At 54.0% G+C, this 21,931-nt stretch overlaps 1 protein-coding gene across 1 annotated transcript; it reads right to left on the bottom strand.

Annotated features, from left to right (window-relative positions):
- Nucleotides 1-3,748: 3,748 nt before the first annotated feature.
- LOC309537438 (uncharacterized protein) lies at nt 3,749-20,101 on the bottom strand. Its single transcript, XM_082232257.1, has 6 exons — nt 19,824-20,101; nt 16,729-17,368; nt 8,981-9,122; nt 8,114-8,326; nt 6,864-7,001; nt 3,749-6,776 (listed from the first exon to the last, which is right to left on the bottom strand). The coding sequence occupies exons 2-6, from the start codon at nt 17,318-17,320 to the stop codon at nt 5,654-5,656; spliced, it is 2,208 nt and encodes a 735-aa protein (XP_082088383.1). The 5' UTR covers nt 17,321-17,368; nt 19,824-20,101; the 3' UTR covers nt 3,749-5,653.
- Between the last annotated feature and the right edge of the window lie 1,830 nt (nt 20,102-21,931).

Here is a 21,931-nt window from a genome sequence, read left to right as displayed (position 1 = left end):
GTAGGAGGGAGGGTGAGAGGGCGGGATGTGGGGAAATCATTAGCAGATTCTGTGCACAGAGCAGCCCCATTGGGCTGCCTGGGCCTCTTGGCCCCAACCATTCCAGGAATGGGTGGGAGAGGAGACGTGACTTGTCCTCCCAGTATTGAAGGCCTTGTTCTCAATCAAAGGGCACCCAAAGGGGTTTGTTTGGCGCTGGAATTTGAAAAAGCTACCCTCAAGTAAGGAGGAAATCTTACTGACTGATGGACTTTTCCAGAGTAATCAAAACCATCTGATGCCAGAGATTCCTGTCCATATGACTACAGCTTGGAGGCACAAATGCAGCTTTCAGCAAGACCCCTTCTGAAAGCTTTGCATTCCTCCCTGTTTGTCTGCAGGCCGAAAGCCAACCAAAAATGGGACATCTGTTTGCAGGAAGCTTATGCATATTGTGGCAGTTCAGGGCAATCAGCTGCAAGTATCTGCTCCACACCAATGTATAACCACTCTCTGGCTCAGAAAACAAAGAAAGATGTAAAGGTAAAGGGACCCCTGACCATTAGGTCCAGCCATCGACTCTGGGGTTGCGGCGCTCATCTCGCTTTATTGGCCGAGGGAGCCGGCGTACAGTTTCCAGGTCATGTGGCCAGTATGACTAAGCCGCTTCTGGCAAACCAGAGCAGCGCACGGAAATGCCGTTTACCTTCCCGCCAGAGCGGTACCTATTTATCTACTTGCACTTTGACGTGCTTTCGAACTGCTAGGTTGGCAGGAGCAGGGGCCGAGCAACGGGAGCTCACCCTGTCGCAGGGATTCAAACCGCCAACCTTCTGATCAGCAAGTCCTAGGCTCTGTGGTTTTAACCCACAGCACTACCCACGTCCCAAAAGAAAGATATACTACATCAAAAAATCAGTGGCACTTTTGTATCAGTGGAAATTCAGTGGAACATTATAGTCGAGCCCAGTGCATGCTAGGTAGTACCAACTGGTGTGAGCATGAAGCAGGAACTGTTGGTATTATCAGCAAATGGCTTCAAAGCTTCATAAAAATTGAGTGAAGTGTATGTGCCCTTGAGTGAAGCGTATGTGCCCTTGACGGGGCCGCTTCTCCTCAAAGCAAGCACACATCTCTCCCCCACCCCCCACTTGCCCCCCTACACAGTCTGTCAGTCAACGTGCTGACTGCCCTGACCATGGCTGTTTAACATGCTGCAAAATACAAAGAGAGAGACTGACCTCTGAGCAAAGTACACAACTGGATGTAAAGCAGGCAGAGTTGTGCCCCACTCTGGGCTCTCTCTGTATAGGGAATATAGTGACCTTACCACTTTATTCTGCAGGTTACAGAATCTCAGATAGCTGTATTACCTTTGGCTATATGTCAGCTTGTGCAGATGCCTCATACAGAGTCGGAGCACTGAACCCAGCATGGTACTCTCTGACAAGGAGGCCTTAGGCAAAGTACCTTCCACAGCCTGACTGCATAGGAGACCCCTTGCAGCCTGGCTGCGAAGGATTGCTCAGCTTGCAAACTTTGTACATGCCCCAAATGTATTTGGCAACTTTGCAATGGCTCTTGGCACACCTCTCTTAGACTGCATGTGCCTCACTGCCTCCCCTCCAGCAACTGTGTGGGTCAAGGGCACTGGTGAGACCTGGCCAGCCCTTGTGAAACTTAGGCTGGCCAAGACTGGCAATTGTTTATATAATAGGCAAATGTGGTGCCTCCTGACATTTGTTCTTTCCCATTGTTGCCTTTGGCCAGCCATTTGCAGATTCTTCTCTACCGATATGGAGTGGAGAGTGGTTGTTTTCATTATTTTTATATTGTTATTGCAAGCTGCTTTGATTCCTTTTAACAGAAAACAGGACCTGAATAGAAACTAAACTAGCACCATTACTTCATGCCCAGAAGCAGCAAAGCTTTAAATATCAGATACTGGAGGGCATTTGCCACCTTTGCTGTTTCTTGGAAGGTTATGAAGGTGAACCAGGAATGGGGAACTTCTATGCCCTTCCTAGGTCCCTTCTCAGAGCACCCACCCATGAACTCCTGCAGGTCTCTCTGCTCTGATCCATCTGTTTTCAAGAGCAGATTAGTTGGAGCGGTACCATTTCAGCAAAATGGGTTAAGTCCCAGCAGGGTTGTGACTTCCAGGATGTGCTGTCTTGGAGCAGGTGAAGATGCCTGGATGTTGCAGGACTTAAGCCTTACATAAAACAGGTGTTGGGATGAGAAGGCTCAGCCTGGCCTGACTAAAAGCAGCCCCTGCAGACCAACAGCTGCCAGTGTGGTCTCTGTGCCAGAGGAGAGGAGCCGCTTGGCCTCTAGGGCTGGAAGGAGTTAGCCAGGCAGGCACTGAGAACCACCGGGGAAGCCAAAATCAACTCCTGAGCCTGAAAGTGCTCAGCACTTGGAGACACCCCCCACCCCCCATAAGCTGGAGAAATGTGGCAGTCAAGAGAAGGGCTCTGAATCTCACGAGAGAAAAACTTGGCCTGGGTCTCTGCCAAGGCTACTGCCCTCACCCCCCACCCCAGGGCTCTAGCATGGAGAGGGGGGAGCTGCCAAGTGACTCTGATAAGCTGACACCAGCCTTTACCTTCAGTTTTGTAACCCCAGGTTAACCCACTTTCCAATTTATCTGTCCTCCGGTAAAAAATAAAACAGAGTTCTGTTTTGTGGCGTCTCAGACTTAAGAGAGTAAATATGGCTGAGGCTTTTGGGGAGGCGGATTCGGATATCTTCAGTTGGCATGTAGAATTGGCAGGGGAGGATGAGAGAGAGAATGGTAAAGTGTGAGGCCAGATGGCTATGAATTCACAAGCCTCTCGCCTTTCATGGCCTCCTGGCCCCACTATTTCCATGCTTTCCCTTTCTAGAACAATGTGCGTATTTGTACAGCCGGTAACTGAGAACAGCACTTTGTGGGTCTGATGAAGGGGACTCTTGTCCACAAAAGCTCAGGCCGTGAGGAACCACCTCTCAGGCTTCAAAGGCGCCACTAGGCCTCTTTGCTTCCAAGAGGCTCTGCCACAGCTGCTTTATTCTGTCCCACCTTTAGAAAGGGTCACCATTTAGTCCAAACTTCCCAATGCCAGCTGCCCTCCAGATGTTTGGGCGGCTGTGTTGGCTGCGAATTGTAACCCAAAACGTATGGAAGGCACCATGTTGGCGAAGGGCAGCTTCATGTGTTCGTAAGAGGCAAGGTGTGGAATTGCCGCCTCCATCACTGTCCCTTGTCCTATTCAGAGACACAAACTCTCCTGTGGCAGCAGCAATGTTGAAGGTGTAAAACAGCCACAGGGGCCGCTCTAAAAGGCAGGATTGAAGTGGAATCCTCCTCCTGCTGCTCACACCCATTCCCACCCAACGTCCCCCTGAGGGAGGAAATACACAGGCGGCTCCAGAGTCCAGCACAGCCATTTTATTGGACTCCACTTGCTGCCTTAGATCCAGTCAGTGCACTTGATACAGAACCCAGCGGGAGCTCAGCAATCAAATCCCCAATTCATTTCTTGCCAGCAAGAAAGAAGGATGATAATAATAATAATAATAACAATAATAACATAATAATAATAATACACAGAAAGCTTATTTTCCTGGAAGAGTTTCAGAGAGAAGATGGAGGTTTTGGTGTAGGGCATAAATGGGGAGGCGGATGAGGATTGGCAGCACTTCAAGGGGGGGAAGGAGGGAGGAACGCAATGGGGAGGGGGGTGCGTATATGATGTGCACATGTGCGCACGCACACACACCAGCATGGCCAGGAGCCATCCTCTGTGGTGGCATCCTCCTCCTTTGGCCCTCCTTCATCCAGCCCACCTGAACTGGCAAAGTCCTTCAGGAGGACAGAAGAAAAAGAAGGGAAGGGAAGTAGGGGCAACGTTGCTGGCAAACGGGGGCGGGGGGGGGCAGGAACAGGCAGGGAGAAGAGCATGGCTAGTTGACTCCTAAAAAGTGCATTTGCTGCCCAGGGAAACCCCTGGGCTTGCGGGGGAAAGGGATACAGAGCCTTCTCTATGTTACATTAAAATAGACTATTCTTAAAAAATATTTCAATTGCTATAAAAACCTCACCTCTTCAGGCTTGGCAGAGCTGGGATGCTTTGGAAGAGAAATGCATGCGGCTCCTCGGGAAGCGGTCCAGGGGGACTGGCCAGAAAGAGGCAGGCAGTTCACAGCCAGATGCAGGGGCTCCTTCCAATGCACAGGCCAGCAGGGACTCAAACCAAGCAGCTAGTCCATAAGGGGCAGGGCGAAAACAACATGGATAGTGCTAACGGAGAGGGATGCCTTCATAAAGGCAAAGCAAGAGCCCCATCAGCACCCCTTCTGGACCCACACCCAGCAGTCAGGAAAGACCAAGAGGGGGGGGGGCGCTCTCAGCCCTGCCATGGGTGCAGTGCCACAACCTCAGTCACCTGGCCCACAGGAGAGGTGGTGAAATCAGTAGCCGCTTTTGGCATTGGTGCTCAGGAGTTGCCCTACCCCACTTGGTGTGTGTGTCTAATTTTTACCTCAGATTGGTGCTTGATCTGCACCTCCCCACAGCCTGGCTCTGATTCTAAAACGGAGCTGGACTGGGAGGTGATGGGGTGGGAAGAGGCGGCCTCGGCCAGCCAACACTGTTGGGCTCCTAGCCCAGGGAGGAGAAGAGGCAGCCAGGAGCCTTCCCTGGGCACCTGAAGAGGAGCTTGAGTCCAGGCCTGGGTCTGCTGCCCCTTTGCAACTACAAAGCTTGCCATGTCAGCTTAAAGCAAAGGCAGCCACTAGCAAATGCAGGCCAGAGTTGGCTTTTTGGTCCCTCCCTGGCAGGAAGGAGAAGCAGCATCCGGGAGCTCAGCTCAGACAGTCACAATCTGGGATGCCTCGACAGGCACAGCCAAGCAGCAGTTGGTGGCCGGGGCTTGGAAGCAGAGAAAAGGTGGCCGGGAGCAACGTGGCTTCCTTCTGAGTTGGCCTTAGGGACAAGAAAGGCGGCCGTTGAAGCTGACCTGTTTAGGACAAGTAAACCTGCAGGGACCCACGTGGCAAGACTCAGGTGGGGAGCCTTGCTGGGGTGGTGGGAGAGAAAGGTTGCCCTTTGGCCACGGTAAAGGAGGTTGAAAGAATCTCCACCCACAACGCCTCTGTCAGCTTTAGGACCAGGGACATCCGTTTTGCCTCTGTGACAGGCACCCTTGGCCTCTAGCAGGGGGACATAGGAGGAAACAGGCCTCCATAGACCCACTGGCCTCTCTCCAGATGAGCTGCCCCAGAGCTCCCAGCGGAATCGGAACTGCCGATTTGCTGTTGAGAAGCTCTGGGCACACAAACACCCACACCCTGGTCTTGGGTGGAGATTTAGGTACAGCATGCAGTGATCTAAGGGGGTGGGGGGGGCTGTGGCCTTTGGACAGCATCAGCTGGGACAAGGGGGGAGAGGGAGAGGAGCAGCCATTTGGTTCACCCGATTCAAGCAGATATACAGAGCGAGAGTCAAAATGCAATTCTCAGGCAGGCAGGCAGGCGGGTGGGCAGGATGGTGGCAGCCGTTCACTGGGAGCAGAGGATGATGGGAATGGAGCGACCCGAGGCCCTCTGGCTGGGGGCCTTGCCCTTTCCACCAACGCCGCCATCCCCCTCCTCGGCCCACATCCCTCTCTTTCAGATGCAGACGCACGGCTCAGATGACGTGGCAACAGTTGAACTGTCCCAGAGAGAGGAGGCTCTCCTTGGAGGCGGGCCGCATCCGGAACGCGAGGGCCTTCTCGCAGAGTGGGAACTGCAGGATCCGGTCCTTCAGGTTGGCGTTCTTGCCCTTGGCAGGGTCCAGCTTGATCACGTCTGCCAGGCCCTCACTGCCACTGCCGTTCCGGTGGCCGTCCTGCTTCGGCCTCTGGGCTGGTCCCATCTCAGGGCTTTTTTGGAATTGGCCTTCCGGGTCTGAGGCTGGGCTCATCCCAGCAGCTCTCTGGCCACAGCTGCCCTGCGCCAGAGTCTCATCGTCATTCCGTGGCCCGTGCTCTTTCTTCAAGAGTCTTTCTTCCTCCCCCTCTCCAGCGCCTCCTTTCCCTGGGGGGGTGTTGTTGTTGGCCTCTTCCTCCTTCCCTGGGGGCTGCTCCCTTTCGCCCACTGCCTCCAAGATGGCACTGCCCTTCCTCCTCTCCTCGCCGCCCATCCAAGAACTGCCTCTTGGGCCTCCTGCTGGCATTTCTGGGCCCACCTCCTGTGGCAGGCAGAGGCTGCTGCCCACCTGAGTGCCCGTGCCTTCCTCCCGTTCGCCTTGCGGGCATGGAGGCCTCTGTGGCGCTGCCAGGGAGAGGCCACCCTCAGGCCCTTGAGGCTCCGGGCCGCCACGGGCCTTGGGGAATCCTGGGCCGAGAGCCTTCCCTGCTTTGTTGTGGGACGCAAGACTCCGGCAGAAGAGCAAGGAAGCCTTGGCACTCTGGAAGTCGCTCATCTGCTCCTGGTTCAGGGAAGACGTCCTCCTGCGGAACAGGCCAGGCTTCCCCTCTTCTTCCTCCTCCTCCTCCTCTTCCTCCTCCGAAATCTGCTGCAGGGCGGGGGTGCTCTTGGCAATGGGGGTCTCGATGAGCGAGGGCCGGATCAGGGCTCTGATGGGCTGCCCGCACCCGTGGAAGCTGGAAGGTGACTCGTCCTCCCCCAGCGCAGAGAAGGACAGAAGGGACTTCCCAGAATGCTCTGCAAAGGCCTCCAGGGCACTCTTGGTTGTGGGCAGTGGCTGAGGGCTTTTGCCTGCGGTGGGCAGCGGTTGGCCGGGGTCCCCCACAGTGCTGAAGGAGCTCCTGAGAGAAAGAGGCGAAAGGGAAGATGCTCAGAAAGCTGTGATAATGGTCAAAGCAAACCCCGGCCCCAAGAAGCCCAAGACTTGCCTGCTCTGGACGTGCTGCGCCAGGTTGTAGGCCAGGCTGGCTCCAGGACTCTGCTTCTCCTGCTTCTCCCGCAGGATCCTCTCAGCCAGCAGGAAGTAGGTGGCCGTCACGTGGTTGTAGCGGTTGGCCTCCAGGGCTCTGTGCACAAGGGACGCAAGGGACAGAAGTCAAGAGGACCCTCGGAGGACCCTGCAAGGAGCATGTAGAGGTGATACAAGGGCAAAGGAGGTGGGGAGGGGGAAGCAGCTTCAACTCCAGGAAGGACGAAAGAGGCAAGATGCCAAAAGCCTCTCCTGGCAGAAAACCCCCAATGCTCAGAGGGCACTCACTGCCAACAGGCTCGTCCCAACCAATGAGATGCTTCAGGTCAAAGAGGACCAGCCTATCCAAGCCTGAGGCCCTCCAAGGTTTTGGACTACAACTCCCATCAGCCCCAGCCAGCACAGCGGTGCTGGAAGTGACAAGCACTGGCTGGGTCTGATGGGAACTGTAGTCCAAATAATCTGAAAGGCCTCAGTCTAGCCAAAGCTGACCCAACCCAGGAGCGAAGGCAGGTGGCTCTAGGGCAGAAGTCCTCCACATGAGGAGGAATGCTGCATCACGGCTGTTGCAGCCTTCCTTATGACTCTTGAGGACAGCAGCCCACAGCATCTGGTGAGGGATTAGGAAAGAGGGCAGGGCTAGCCTGAGGAGGCAGCCCCCAAAGCACTTACTTCTAAGTACCGTATTTTTCGCCTATAGGACGCACTTTTTCCCCTCCAAAAATGAAGTGGAAATGTGTGTGTGTCCTATGGGGTGAATGCAGGCTTTCGCTGAAGCCTGGAGAGCGAGAGGGGTCGGTGTGCACAGACCCCTCTCGCTCTCCAGGCTTCGCGGACCTCTCCGCAAGCAGCGGGAGCACTCCCGTTGCTTGCGGAGAGTTGCCGGCATGCCGAAGCCTGCGCGCGCTGAGATCAGCGCATCCAGGCTTCGCAGACCTCTCCGCAAGCAGCTGCCTGTTTGGGGGCTGGGGTCGGGGGAAGCTCGGGCCTCCCCCGCCCCAGCCCCGCGCCTGGGGGGAAAATAATTTTCCCCCCTTTATTTCCCCCCCAAAAAAACTAGGTGCGCCTTATGGGACGGTGCGTCCTATAGGGCGAAAAATACGGTAAGTCCTCTCTCCCTGCTCCCCACCACCACCACTTTCCTCCCAGCCAACCAGAGCCCCGTCGGATGGAAATTCAGATTCCTCCTCCCACCCTTGGGAGACTTACTCCTGGATGGTCTCTCGGTCCGCAATGTTGCCGCACATCATGGCTTGGATGATGATTCCGTGCTCTTCCTCCGAGACCCGCCTGTGCGACGTCAAAGGCAGGAGGGAGCGGCTGGCAGGGGAAGGGTCCACACCTTGCAGCCACGGATGGCTCTCAATCTGCTCCAAGGAGGCCCTCTTCTGGGGGTCCCGCTGCAGCATCTGGGCGATCAGGCTGTCCAACAGAAGGGGTGTATGGGGGGGGCAGAGTCAGGCGGAGGCCCTCAGATATGACATCTTTCCTGCTCCCCTCCTGTGAAGCCCCACCCCACACAGATAGGCAGCACCAACCCATGGCAAGATCTCTTCCCACCCTATGTGTTCATGTGACTCTTGTCATTACTGGTCTCTAAGCGGGGGCAGCCGGGTCCTACAGGGCCTGCTGCTGCCTGGAGCTCAGTCAGCCTTAGCCCCCCCCCCTCCTTCCCCACGGACAGAGGGAGCCTGGGACAAAGGGAGGAGCATGTGAAAGGGCACTGTGTCCCATCTCAGGCATGCCTGCCTGACCTCCCACACCATTCCCCACAGGGAACAGGCCCAGTCCCGGGGGAGGGGGTGAGGACAGAAGGATCTAGAACCCTCATTCTTCCCCAACCTTATGCCTGCTAGGGTCTACTCTACAACAACCATGCTGCTTTGGGCAGAGCCTGGAGGGCACAGGGTCAGCAAAGGGGCAGGACTACAATCTGGGGCAGGGAACCCAGGTGCCTTCTCTCTGTCTGGAGGGGAGGAAGGAGGTGCACAACCCGGTTGCCACACCTGGTGAGGGCAAGTGGGGTGCATGACAGGTGTGTGGGGAGTGAGTTAAGGGGGGGGGGTCTGGTCGTACTCTGCACACTCAGAGGAGACATGAGGAGGGGTCTCGTAGCGACAGTCCAGGATCATGGTCAGCGTCTCGCTGTCGTTGGCTTCCTGGAAAGGCGGGTGCCCACAGACCAGCATGTACAGGATGACTCCCAGGCTCCAGACATCTGGAGAAAGACAGAAAGCAGGAGAGGAACAGTGATCATTGGCCTGAAATAGAGAGACCCGCACACAAGCACTCCAACAACTTTCCACCACAGCACCACTTTGTAAAACTAAGGCTGCTGCGGAAAAGGCTGGTAGCCTCAATGCCACAGAACCGTGAGATGGATCAGAACCTCTCCTCAACCTCTACTGGATGTCTACTCAGTGTTCTGTGGAGATCCTGCGAGTGTCAGACTAGGACCTGGGAGTTCCAGGCTCAAACCCCCACTCAGCCATGAAGCTCCCTTGGTGACCTTGGGCCACTCACTCACTCTCAGAGGGTTGTCGTGATGACAGAATTCGGAAAAGGAAAAGCAAGTACACCGCCATGAGCTCCCTGGAGGGAAGAAGGTGGGGGATAACTGCCGTAAATGCAGGTGAGCATTCCCAAAGTTCACCAGCCCACCTCAGTTCCACAGCCCTGAACCAAAACCTCCCAACTTTTCTTTGATTTTCTCACTGAGATCAAGCTCAAACAACAAGTGACATTAATTGCAAGCATTTGATGAGCTGCATGGGGCCTTATAGGGCAGGACCAGCACTTTGAACTTGGCCTTGCAGCAGCTTGGCAGGCAGTGCAAATCCCACAAGCAAGGCGTTTTATGCTAGGGGGTCATTTGCCAATGTCTGTACCAGCTGATCACTCCAGATCAGCCCCAAGGGTAGTCCTACTTACACCTCATCCTGTATAATGTATACCTTCCAGCTCAAGACTAAGATGAAAAAAGGACCGGCACACCGTAAGCAAAAAACCTGTTATTTGCAAACCCCCCAAAAATGGGGGAAAGGAGAGAGGGGTGCCCAAGGACCTTGGCTGTCCTGGATTTGGGAGGGATGGAGGTGCAGGGCCAAGGAAGACGAGAGGAAAAGGAAGCAGCAGTGAAATGTGTGGAGGAGGCAACAGGAAAAGGCTCCTTCCATCGCCCTCTTGGCCTGAGCCGACCTTCCTGGCTGGATTCCAACTCCTCACCATCCTGGGGAATGGCTGGGATGCCAGCTGGAGGGAGGGGGAGCCCAACAATGTCTGGAGGGCCACAGATGATATTGTCTCTTGCCCCCTGCCCCCAACTCAAGAACCACCAAGATGAGCCCTGGGTTTGGGTTCTCTGCAGATGAGAGCAAGCTGGACTCTCCCAGCAGGGCTGGACAAGGCAGGGAAAGAAGGCAGCCTGGAGAGGGGGGCGGGCAAAGCTCTTGGAGGCACAGGAAAGGAGGGGACAGAGCACAGATGGCCCAGGAGATAAGCAGTGCGGTGGGGGCCTCAAATCCTTTGGAGCATAATCGGCTCAGGCAAGCTCTTGGCAAGAGCTGTTTCTTCCGCCTCCTGCTAGGCGCTTCTGCCCAAGTGGGTCAAAGGACCCCAAGGCCACCCAGGGGACCTTTCCAATTTTACCCTTGCATGCCCACCCGATATGCCTAAAGCTGTTCCCCATCCCACCCAGAAAGACTGCAACTGCAGCAACCCTCTCCGTTGTTCTGGCTTTTAGGGGGCACTGCTAAGCATTTAAATTACTCGGGGCACAGTTCATAGCACGCACTTGCATCAAACTTGCAAGTTCCACTTTATCAACACCTCCAGGAAACTATGGTATGTGCCTGGGTCTCCCTAGCTCTGCACCCAGGTTTAAAAACTAGGGAGGGATGGTGGAAGGAACAGGAAATGTTGGGTCCTGCTATAAGAGAACTGAAACTCAGCCCACCCCCCACAACACCCTTGACAGCACACTGCCATTAGGTGGATCCTACAGAAAGTGGGGGCGATTGTCTACTGACAGTTGCAGGCAGGTCTGAGATCTGCGAGGGATGTGCGCAGAAGTAGGAGTGTTGTTGGGACACTCCCTGGTTTCAACAGAACAGGCTGCAGGAGTAGCACTGCCATGCTAGTTGAAAGAGTCTTCTTACTTCCCTTTCCCAAATCAACAAGGAGAGAGACAATAATGGGCAACAGTCTCTCTCTCTCTCTCTCTCTCTCTCTCTCGTGTGTGTGTGTGTGTGTGTGTGTGTGTAAATCTCAGAGTGGAGAGGTGGCTGTAATATTAAAAACACCCACCCTCACTGTACAGCCTTCAGCTGTGGGGTGAGCCACCTCTCCTCCTACCAGCAGCATCTGAAGGGCACATGAAGGTCCTTGGAAAGCAAAGGCTTCTCCTCCTCAGGTTTTTATTATTGTATGGGGTTTTTTTTTTGTTTTTTTAATGGTGAATGAATATTCACACAACTATCTGTGCATTCATTGCAACTATCATCATCATTCATTATTATCAGACATGGGGTCCCTTTGGTGTCATCACAGGTGCTCATCGCCACCACTGGGACTTGCTTTCTTTTGCAGAGCTAGGCCCTGGGGAGGAAAGGGCCCCTAAAATCAGCAGAGCCAGAGGCCCCCCTTCAAAGCAGATGCCTGAGAGGCTGCACATGGACACACCCACCCAGACCTAAGGGCCCTACAGCATAGCTATGATCTTTCCCTTCCAGACCAGTGTGGAGGGTGGCTATCTGGCTAATTATTCCAGGAGCAGAATGTTGGCACTTGCAAGGGAGATGCAGGCAGGGAGAGGGCTGCCCCTGCCACTCCATGGTGCCCCAGAAGTAGTTCAGGACTAGGGAAGCCCCTCCCTGCAGTGAGGAAGGCAGCAGTGCCTGAGGCAGAAGGGTGCTCTGGAATGCTGATGCAAGACTAAAACCGAATGCTTAACAAAGAACGTGGCCTGCAAAAGCTGCCCCCGGGTGAGAGATAGCAAAATATTGTGTGTGGCTTGTTCCTCGTGTCACTTAGGGCATGTCCACAGTTCCTCTTTTCCCTGTGGCTTTCCACACAGAAAAACCACTCTTTAGTGCTCAGTTGGAGCAAACAGCAATTTGGGTTTGCTCCAGATTGACATATGCTCTGATGCAGACTTAAAGAATGGAAAGGAGTGGGACAAGGGGGAAACAGCTTGGACCCATGGGAGAAGCAGAAGTGTGGACGAGCCCATAAAGAGAGGGGCTTTGGGTGTGAGGGGGCATGCGACTCCAGGGGCCTCCCCATCTCTACCACATCCTGTTCTTAACTGGCTAGGCTGCTTACAGCAAGTGGGTTCCCACAGTTATTCTCAAATCCCTGTCAGCATGTGCTGACATTTGCAGTTGCCACATGGTGGGAATGAGGTGGACCTTGGACAGCCGACGGGGTGTGTGCGTCCACCACTTGTTACTGCAAGCAAGACTTGTTTGCCCACAAACCAATGACCCCATCGGTCAGCCCAACTCCAGCCCACTCCCCCCACCCTCCAGCAATGGGCTGGGGCCCCAGGACCAGCTGTAAGTCCCTTCAATACAGGAAGCGAGGAAGCCACTTCTAAAAGGGGATACTGACAAGGGGCAAGGTGTCAATCTGTCTCACTTTCACACACATACACTGAGCTAGGACACAGGGACTCCAGGAAAAAAGCCCCCACCCCCTCCAGTTGCTGAGAACTGTGGAGCCAGGCCTTGCTTCGCCCACACATTTGCCTCAGTTTGACGGCTTGACTGTGAAGAAAAACGAGAGGTTATCTCAGGCTCCTACACAGCCGGCTTTAAGAGGAGACAGGAAGCAGGAAGCAGACTTCCAGCATAGAGGAGCAGCCGCTGCTCCAAGGGTGCTTATAAATAGCAGCCGAAGGGGTGCTGCTATGCAGTCAAGGTCCTCATTGCCGCAGGTGGCCAGGAGGGGGAGCAGCAGGGAGGAGAAATCAGCCACTGGGGGACTTGAGGGTGGGGTGATGCATGCACAGGGGGCGGGGGCAGAGAAGGAGAACACCAGCTGTTCTGAAACAGAGCATTTGCCTTCTAAGGAGCAGAGCAGCAAGTTGCTGTTCACGGGTAGCTGGGCTCCCAGCAGTCAGGGGCGTAAAGAAAGTTCTCAGCTGCCAGGAGGGCTTGCAGCTGTCTGTATCGTAGTCAGGGCCCTCAACTAAAGGGTGGAAGAAGGAGGAAGTGGATGCAAATCTGCAACATTCTCAGAACAGACACATGGCCTCAAAGGTGCAGGATGCTGCGATTTCAGCTTTTGGTTCCTCTTGGAACTTTGCATTAAAATTTGTATATGGTTGAAGAGACAACAGGCGCTGCTCACACAGACATCAACCCCACTGCCCTCATGTTGTCATATCTGGTATCTTTATGTGCACTGCGGCCAGCAAAACCAACACACACACACTTCACAAACACCCCCTGCAAAGCCCAGGGACTAGCAAGGCCATGAGCTCCCCTGGAGGCAGCAGGGTGAAACCTAGAGCATCTTGCACTGGCTCAGCTCCAAATAGCACAATAGGCTCAATGAGAGAAGCAGCTCCATTCAGTTCCAGTCCTGTTCTCACTGGGCCAGTCTTCCCATTAGGCAGAGCGAGTGGGGCCACAGATGCAGCAGCAGCTCCCTGGCTCTTCCACCTGAGGCCTCCACTTTTGCCAATCCCCTTCGGGTGCCATCCAGACAGAGCTCTCTGTGCACCCTTGTAAACTAGCTCTGCTGCCCTCCTACGCAGTGGAGAACAGGTGGAAGGAAGAGTCGGCCGCCGCCGCTCTGAGCAGCTCCTGTGTGTGGCATGGGAGGGTGTCAGAGGCAGCAGGGTGTCTTGGGCCGCCAACTCTATGGTTCTTGATGTCTTTCAAACCTAAACCAAGTGTAGCTCAATGGCTCAGTTGCCCCATTTGAGGAGACGAGCACAGCAGGAACCCACCATGGCACCCTCCTCAAGCCTTTTAGGGATCCCACTGGCCTCAAGCTGCTGGATGAACTCTCTTGCAGGCTAGGAAGCTGTCACCTTTCACAGTTTAGGGTCTGGCCTAGGCAGAGGGCTCCCTTTGTACACTGCACTGCTCAACAAGCATCTTTTTGTTTTACGCATGGTAGAAATGTTAGGGTGGGGACAGGGAAAAAGGCTTCCCAAAGCTGCAGAAACCTTTCTAATTTTCCAGCCCATTCTCAAGGCTTCTGGCCTCCTGGTCAGTGGACCAGTTTGGCAAGCTGCAGAAATGGCTGGCTCTCATACGCACTCAGCTCGTTATTCCCAGAGCCTGAAAGAGCCATCCTTGGCTGTCTGAAGCAGTGGCCTTTCTCCTCCTCATGGCTCCGGGACCATTGAAGAAAAAAAACAACAGCACTCTGCTGGGCAGGCAGGAAATCCCACCCATTTCCCTCTGACCTCACCTCTTCCTTCCCAGAGCACCATTTCTCACTTCCCAGGTCAAGCGGCTGCCTTGGCAAAGGAAAAGAGGAGGGGGGCAGGAAGGATGGAGCAAAGGAAGCAGGCGAGGGTGCTCAGGCCCTCTGGCAACAACTGTCTATGAAAGGCTGCAAAATGCCAACAATCCAGCCCTGTTCAAGGAGTGGGAGAGGCAGTCAGAACAGCAGTCTCTCTCACCCCCTCTCTTTCTAGAAGCAGCTAATCCAACCCCCCCTCCCCTCCGCAATTTACTGAAAAGCACCACAGGAATGGTAAGAGAAAACCAAGCAAATGCCACAGGTGACTCACAGGGCTCCCTACAAACACACACACATACTGTTCTGCTGCTGGCTACCAGGGTGCCCTGTATGCCAAGGAGCAGTATGGCATGAAAAGGGCAGCAGCTAATGGGGCAAGGCCACCAGCAGACCAGCAGGCCAAGGGTCAGCTGAGCAACAGGGTGTGAGGCCCAACAGGCCTGAGTGCCCTATGCTGTGCAGCCCATGCTCTGGGTCACAGGAGGGTGCGGCCATGGGGATGCCAGCCGGGAGAAGCCACAGCCTGGAGGCAGGCTCTGCACCTGTCAACAAGCTCTGCTCTTTCCTGCTAGCAGCCGCAACCAGAAGTTCTAAGCAGGCAAGCAAACAGGCATACACACACACACACACACACACACACACACACCTCCCTCTCACTCACCACATCCTGCCCTGCCCAGGCCTCTTCTCTAGCTCAGGCAGTCTTTGGAGGTGGGGAGGGGGTCTGGCCAGACACACAACTCACACTAGACATTTATTCCTGGCTGGGCCCTCACTCGCCTCCTCTCTTGCAATCCTACGGAAGCAGTCACCAAGAATGGCCAGATATTGTTGAACCCGAGTCAAGCTACCTGTTGCCAACATGAGACTCAAGCCAAGTTGGAGGGCTCAGAAAAGAACAGGATGGGTGAGTGATTACTTCCTTCAGCAGCCCCCCCACCATGCCTGCCCCCGCCCTTTAAGGGAAAAGGCCACAACACCAAACCATCCTGGGCCTACACTGTAGACTGTCATCATTTTGCTTCCTTTGGCTCTGGGGGTTGTTTGTTCATTAACATTGGAGATTTTTGAGAATCAGAAAATGACCTGAATTTTTGCAAGACTGATCATTATTCTGTATTCATAGATTCATTCTGGATGGTATTGCATCATGCACCATAGTGAAAATCCTTTTTTTTAAATGGGGAAGAGGGTTCTGTTTGTTCTCTGTTTTGAAATAATCCATACCTTCTCCTCTAAATGTATTTACAGAGGTTGAATTAACCACCAAAATGGTGACAACATGGCAGAAACCTCTATCCTCCTAACCTTTATCTATTGCCCATATTTTGAAGGCTGACTGCCCTTTTCAAAATCTGGGGAGGGCAGAACAAGTTCTCCTATTACAACTTGCAGATATACTACAAATGTTGCTGCGTTGTTGTTCCACTGTGGAATCCGTGTGGGCAATGCCACATTTAGAGAATATATTTATGTCCTACACAAACACAACTACTGACATTGGATTAAACTCCACCCTAATATGTCAAAGGCTCATGATAATCCAAGGCCGAAATATGAGCCCTGCTGGATCACACCAAAGGGCTATTTCATGAGCTTGGCCTCTTGCTTTCTCTGTCAAATCCACAAGGAGGACATGAAGGCCTCCCTCTGTTGTGGCATAGCTCCAGCCTCTGGTATCAGGTGTTTTGGACTACTACTCCCATCAACCCCAGCCAGCATGGCCAATGACCAGGGATGATGGAACCTTTAGCCCAAAACATACCAGAGGGCAGGTTGGCAAGCCAGAGAAGGCTGGATAGCTCAGTTGGTTAGAGCATGGTGCTGGTAACACCAAGGCTGCAGGTTCAATTTCCGTATGGGAGAGCTGCATACTCCTGCACTGCAGGGGGTTGGACTACATAATCCTCAGAGTCCCTTCCAACTCTACAATTCTTCTAGGCCTTTTATGACGTCATCTGGTCTCCCCGAAGGACCAAGGCTTTTGTGTGGCAAGCCCTGTCCTGTGAAACTCCACACCTGGGGAAGCATAGCAGAAACTGTCCCTGCTTTCTCTCCGGTCTTTTGATAACTGCATTGCTGGGGCAGGCCTTCAGAATAAACGTTTTTTCTTTTAACCAACCAGCATTCACCAATGCATTTAATTATGTTTTATACATGTTTATAGACTGTTTTGTGTATTTTACATGCCGTAAGCCGCCTTGCTATATTTTTCGAAAGAGCAGGTTATCCAGTTTCAAATAAAATAATAAATAAGGTGCAGTAGGTCTCAGGATGTCCCTCTCTGCCTCTTGCCAACTCTTCCCCCTTCGAAAGGCCACCAGAGCCCCCCCCCCAGCTCTTACCGACAGCAGGAGCATCGTATTCGTCCCCCAGCAGGATCTCTGGGGCAGAGTAGGCCAAGGAGCCACAGCTGGTGGTTAGCATGGTGCCTGGCTGGAAGCAGTTGCTGAAGCCAAAGTCTGTGAGCTTCACCACGCCCTGCTCTTGGAAGAAGACCACGTTCTCAGGCTTGAGGTCCCGGTGGACCACGTGGAGGCGGTGGCAGTAGGAGATGGCGTGGACAATCTGGGCGAAGTAGTGCTTGGCCTTCTCCTCCCCCAGGCCTCCCTCATGCTGCATGATGTGGTCGAACATATCCCCGCCGTCGCCCAGCTCCAGGATGAGGTAGAGCTTGGCGTGGGTGTCGATGACCTCATACAGGCGGACCACGTTGGGGTGCTGCACCAGCTTCATGCAGCGGACCTCTTGCAGGAGGTGAGCGGCCGCCCCGCCATCCAGCTTGCTCTTGTCAATCACCTTGACAGCCACCCGCTCTCCCGTGAAGACATGCCGGGCCAGCTTCACCACCGCAAAATGGCCCTTGCCCAAAGTGCGTTCCAGGTCATAGAGGCCCGCAATCTTCCCTTCCGAGAAAGCCCGGGCGCCGGCAGCCATGTCCACAACAGCCTCCGCCTCACAGGAGTCTCGGCATGGAGGTGGGGGCTGCAAAGAGAAGACGCAGAGTGAATGGAGGGAGGGGAAGCCTTCTCTATGGCCCTCTTCAAGCACACGACATGGGAGGGAAAGGCTTTCAGCAATTTTGGGACTGCAAAGCGTATCCTAAAGGAGCCCTGGCCCAGAGGACTCATGCAAGCAAGCCAAGCCTTACAGGTTCCTTACGAATCTGCACATTTCTACTCGAATTTGCATTGGCACCTTTCAGCTGAAAAGCCTAGTGGCAGCGAGAGGGACAGCAAAAGCCATGCCCTGGCCTTCATCTGAGGGGCTGATACAGCTTCCTCAGACTGTTTTGGTGATGCCACTGCCCCACCTCGATACATTCTGGAACCAATCCTTTTTTTTTTGATGACAGCCGTGCCACACAGAAATGCTCACCACAGTTAAAAAAGGAATACGTATTTCAGTAAGAAAAAGGACCGATTTTAAGATGTTTCCCACAGACACTTTACATACATTTCCTAAACAATGAGGCTAATCCAGCTGCTAACCCATATTAAGGGGGCTGCCAGATGGTCAGTATTTTGCAGGAGACACCCAAGCACAAACCAGAAAGCGAAGTTTATACAAGGAAAGAGAATTCAAGAGCTCTGTCACCTGAGCACAACAAACACTTTAAGAAAGGATCTTGACTTTCTGTGGTTTGGAAAGTGACGGGGGGGGATGCACTGGAAAGCTGGGGGAGGACAAATGATCAATGGGAAGCTGTTTTTAAACTCCTCAAGCAAACCAGGGTAAGGGGATGATGAACTGACTGGAGACAAACCCACTGTGTAAAATTTGTGCAGGAAATCACAAAGAAAGCCTAAAAGGGCCCCAATTGACAGCTAAAGGGTGTTCCTCACTGTCTCAACCAGGCCTTGCAACACTTGGTTGATCTCATTTAGTGTTCCTGGCTCCCCCACCACTACTAAAGCAATTGCCTTATTAAAAAAATATAAAAATAAAATATTTATATACCACTGTATCATAAGAAAAATCAAAGCAGTTTACAATAATATCACTACAGAACTAAAACAAAATTTAGAACCGAAGACCAAGTATTTATTATGGAAAGAGGTGCTCTTAATAGCCTGCAAATGCAACCTGGCATCATAGGAAACTTTTCAGCAGGCATTTAAAGGCTGAAGCCAAAGGGGCACCAGCGGAATCTCTCCTGGCAGAGCCTGGCACTCCAGGCTCTATTTCACTTGCTGTCAGATAAGCCTCACCAACTCAGGAGACGCCAACACCACGCCTGCAAATGATGCCAGGGAGCTGGGCTCAGAGGGCTCAGGATGTCCCTGGAGTACCCCAGCCCTACGTTGCGCAGTGCTTCAAAAGTTAACACAAGGGCCTGAACCCAGCTGGGCAGGAACTGGGCAGCCATCACAGGGTCCTTCTTGCAACCAGCAGCCATGACAGGATGGGAGAGAGAGCAAAGCCTGGGGAGTCGTTCCGGGATTTGCACCCGATTGGGGTTTCTCTTCTCCTTCTTAAAGGCTGGCTTCCCTCGGCCTTGGCGCAGTCACCCCGTCTCTAAAGAAGATAGAAATAAATCCGCCTCCCCCCCCCCCACCGCCCGCAAGGAGGCCTAAGAGCAGCTGGCTTTTAATCAGGCGGGGACGGACCCATTGCAAGCTCGGAAAGGGGGGTCCCGGCGACACTGCGCGTCCCCGGCCAAGGTCTAACCCGCCGGCGACACCAGGCTCCTGCATCCTAACCAAGTGATTTTGGCAAGGGGCTGTTTGAATAAGAAGATTGCGGGGGGCGGACACTAGTCTTTCTCTTGCAAGTGGATTTTTATTTTTATCTCTCCTGATTGGGGGAGGGAGGGGGTTGATCGGCTTGCGGAAGGTCCGCAGTATATCCAGGTCGCCTGGGGGAGCCGCTGCCCAGCACCCGGAGCCAGGGGGACCCCGATGGCCCGGCTCGCCTCCGGGCGCCCTAAATCTGCCTGTGCCTGCTGCAGGACGATCATGCGGCGGGAGAAAAGCCGTGCGGGCGGGGGGAAGCTCTGGTGGGGGCCGCCCCAGGACTTGCTGTGCAGGGCCATAGCGGGGATGGTGAGAGGGGGCGCCTGCCCAGCGACAAGGAGAGGGACGGAGTTGCTGCCCACCCCCTAGCTGCCAGGATGGGCCGTGCGCAGAGTGCCCCTGAGCGCGTGCAGAGTGCCCCTCTTCCCGAGGCGCCGCCCGGGGCTGAGTCGCTCTCGGGGCCCCAGTTTAGAAGTCCCCGCCGCCTCGGGGTAGTCGGTGCAAGGCGAGGGGCAGGCGGAGCCCGCAAACAGAGAGGGGGCGCTGCTGCCACCGCTGCAGCTTCGGCCTGCTCCTGCTCCTGGTCGTGCTGAAGATCGGGGGGGGGCGCATCGGGGGGATCCGCAAGGGGCCGGAGCGATGGACGTGGGGGGAGGGGGTCTATCCGGAGAGGCTTTGCTCCACAGGCCCTCGAAGCCACTCACCGGGCGGGCGACGCGGCTCTTCTTCCTCCTGCTGCTGCTACTGCAGCTGGTGCTCCTCGGGGCGGGCGGGAGTTCCGCGGGCGGCGGGTGACGTCAAGGAGCTCCGCGGCGGCTTCTTAAAGGGGCTCGAGACGCGAGGGGAGCGGAGCCAGAGCAGCCGCGGAGCAAGAGAGCGGAAGGAAGAGGGAGGAGAGCAACAGCGGCCGCAGCGCCCCCGCTCCCGCGCGCGCATCTCTTCTCCGGGCTCCGCTCAGCTCGCCTGCCAGCTTGCAAACAGGCCCCGGGGCGGGGGGGGGGGGCTGAGGATCAACATCATCCCTCCTAGAAGGGCACGCAGATGGTTACAGGCGCTCAGGGCACCGCAAAGAAGCAAAGCCCTCCATCCCCAGTCCAGATGGGATTTGAGTTTCAAATGCGAATCGGCACATACTCAGAGGCATGGCAAAACCCTATTTTGTCGATCTGTTGCGCCAACGTCTTAGAAACGTAGTAGAAGCTATTGGAGAGCGCTTGGTGGCCCAAGCAACACTTTTGGGGAGGGTCTCGCAGGGGGTCTTGCTTGTGGACCTTCCCAGGCTCTCCACGGGCTAATCGTAGGATGGGAAGGGGCTGATTTAGAGCGGCCTGCGGGTGGCATCTGGGGCCTTGGCATTGGAGCTAGACACAGGACCCCCATGCTTAGATCCTGAGCGGGCAAAGCGCCAGTTCCGAGTTCAGCCGAACCGAGAGCGCCTCGGGCTTCCCTTATATTTGGGTTGCCCCCTTCCCCCATTCTGTAGTCCCAGGGAAAGGGAGGAAGGAGGGAGTCCCTGCAGCTACTGGTCCCCCCCCCAACACACACACACACACACACACACACACACACACACACACATTGTGGCCCTAATTTGAACTGCAGATCCCAGGAGCTGCATTTTACCCTTCAGCAAACTTGTCATCGGCGCATGTGTCGCCGCCGCTTGACATGTACACAGCTCTGCTTCACTGCCTCTTGGGTTTTCAAATCAGATGGCAGCTGGTTTGAGAGGAGCGCTTTATTTCCCAAGAAGCTGCATGATACTGATGGATTGTGGCCAACAACCTCATGTGTGAGATTGCATGGATTCTACAAGTCCTCTTCCTCCCCAATGCAGTATTATGTATGATTATTCTAAAGACTTGGGTGGTATGGGAATGCACTCAGCACAAGGGCAAAATAAAATCTATTTTTTTATGTGGTTCATTATAAGAACTGGAGTCTGTGTTTACATGGTGGAAACTGTTATGAATGCAGAGAGGGAGGTGGGCAGGATCCGTCCACTACATTAAGTTAAACTTGGGAACCCTCTAGGTTTGGAGAGGGTTGGGCTGCCTCAGAGCTTCTCTGCCTGCAGCGCGCAAAATATGTGACAAATGTGCTATCAATTCACAATCATATGAAAACAGAGATATGAATATGACATAATATAAACTGAGGCCACATAAAACCAAAACAAAGATGGTTTGGTTAGCTTCTATGATCTGGAACAAGCTAGACCACCTCTTGGTGATATGTGGTATGCCCTGGAGGAGCAGAATTATAGCACCTGCCTTTCTATATATAATCAGTTACGCCTGACTTGATATACCCTGGAGCATGAGGACCTCACAAGTATCCTGGCTGCAGGCCTTGGTGTTGAAAAAAACACCCATTGCTTCCCATCAAGCCCCAAAATCCTCAACAGTGCCTCCTCCAAGTGCACCTCAATCTGAAGTGCAGAGGAGAGGGGCGGGGAGGGAGGGAGGAGGCCCTTCTCAGCATTAGCCCCCACCCCTGTGATGGAACGTTTTCCCTAAGGAGGCTTTTGGTGCTTCTGCTGGTGGCTTTTTTGGCACCTGGCAAGACTTTTCTGTCCACCCAGGGAATTCTTTCACATTTTCAGTAAGCTTTGTGCAAAGCTGATAGTGGCGTTTTGCTTCTGCTTTTATCATGTCTCTGTCTTGTGGTTTTAGCTTTTATGATACCGTTTTAGCTCTCCATAGAGATCAGATGAATGTGTGTGTAGTTAGTTGTTATACTTTTTAATATGTGTTTTGGATTCCATGGGAGCATTTTCCAGCTGTATTACTTGTAATTTTTGATGGTTGTG

Source organism: Podarcis vaucheri (genome assembly GCF_965113315.1).
Source record: "Podarcis vaucheri genome assembly, chromosome: 7".
Taxonomy (NCBI): Eukaryota; Metazoa; Chordata; class Lepidosauria; order Squamata; family Lacertidae; genus Podarcis; species Podarcis vaucheri.
The sequence above is the reverse complement of the archived record's forward strand: the minus strand, read 5'-3'. Positions and strand labels throughout refer to the sequence as shown.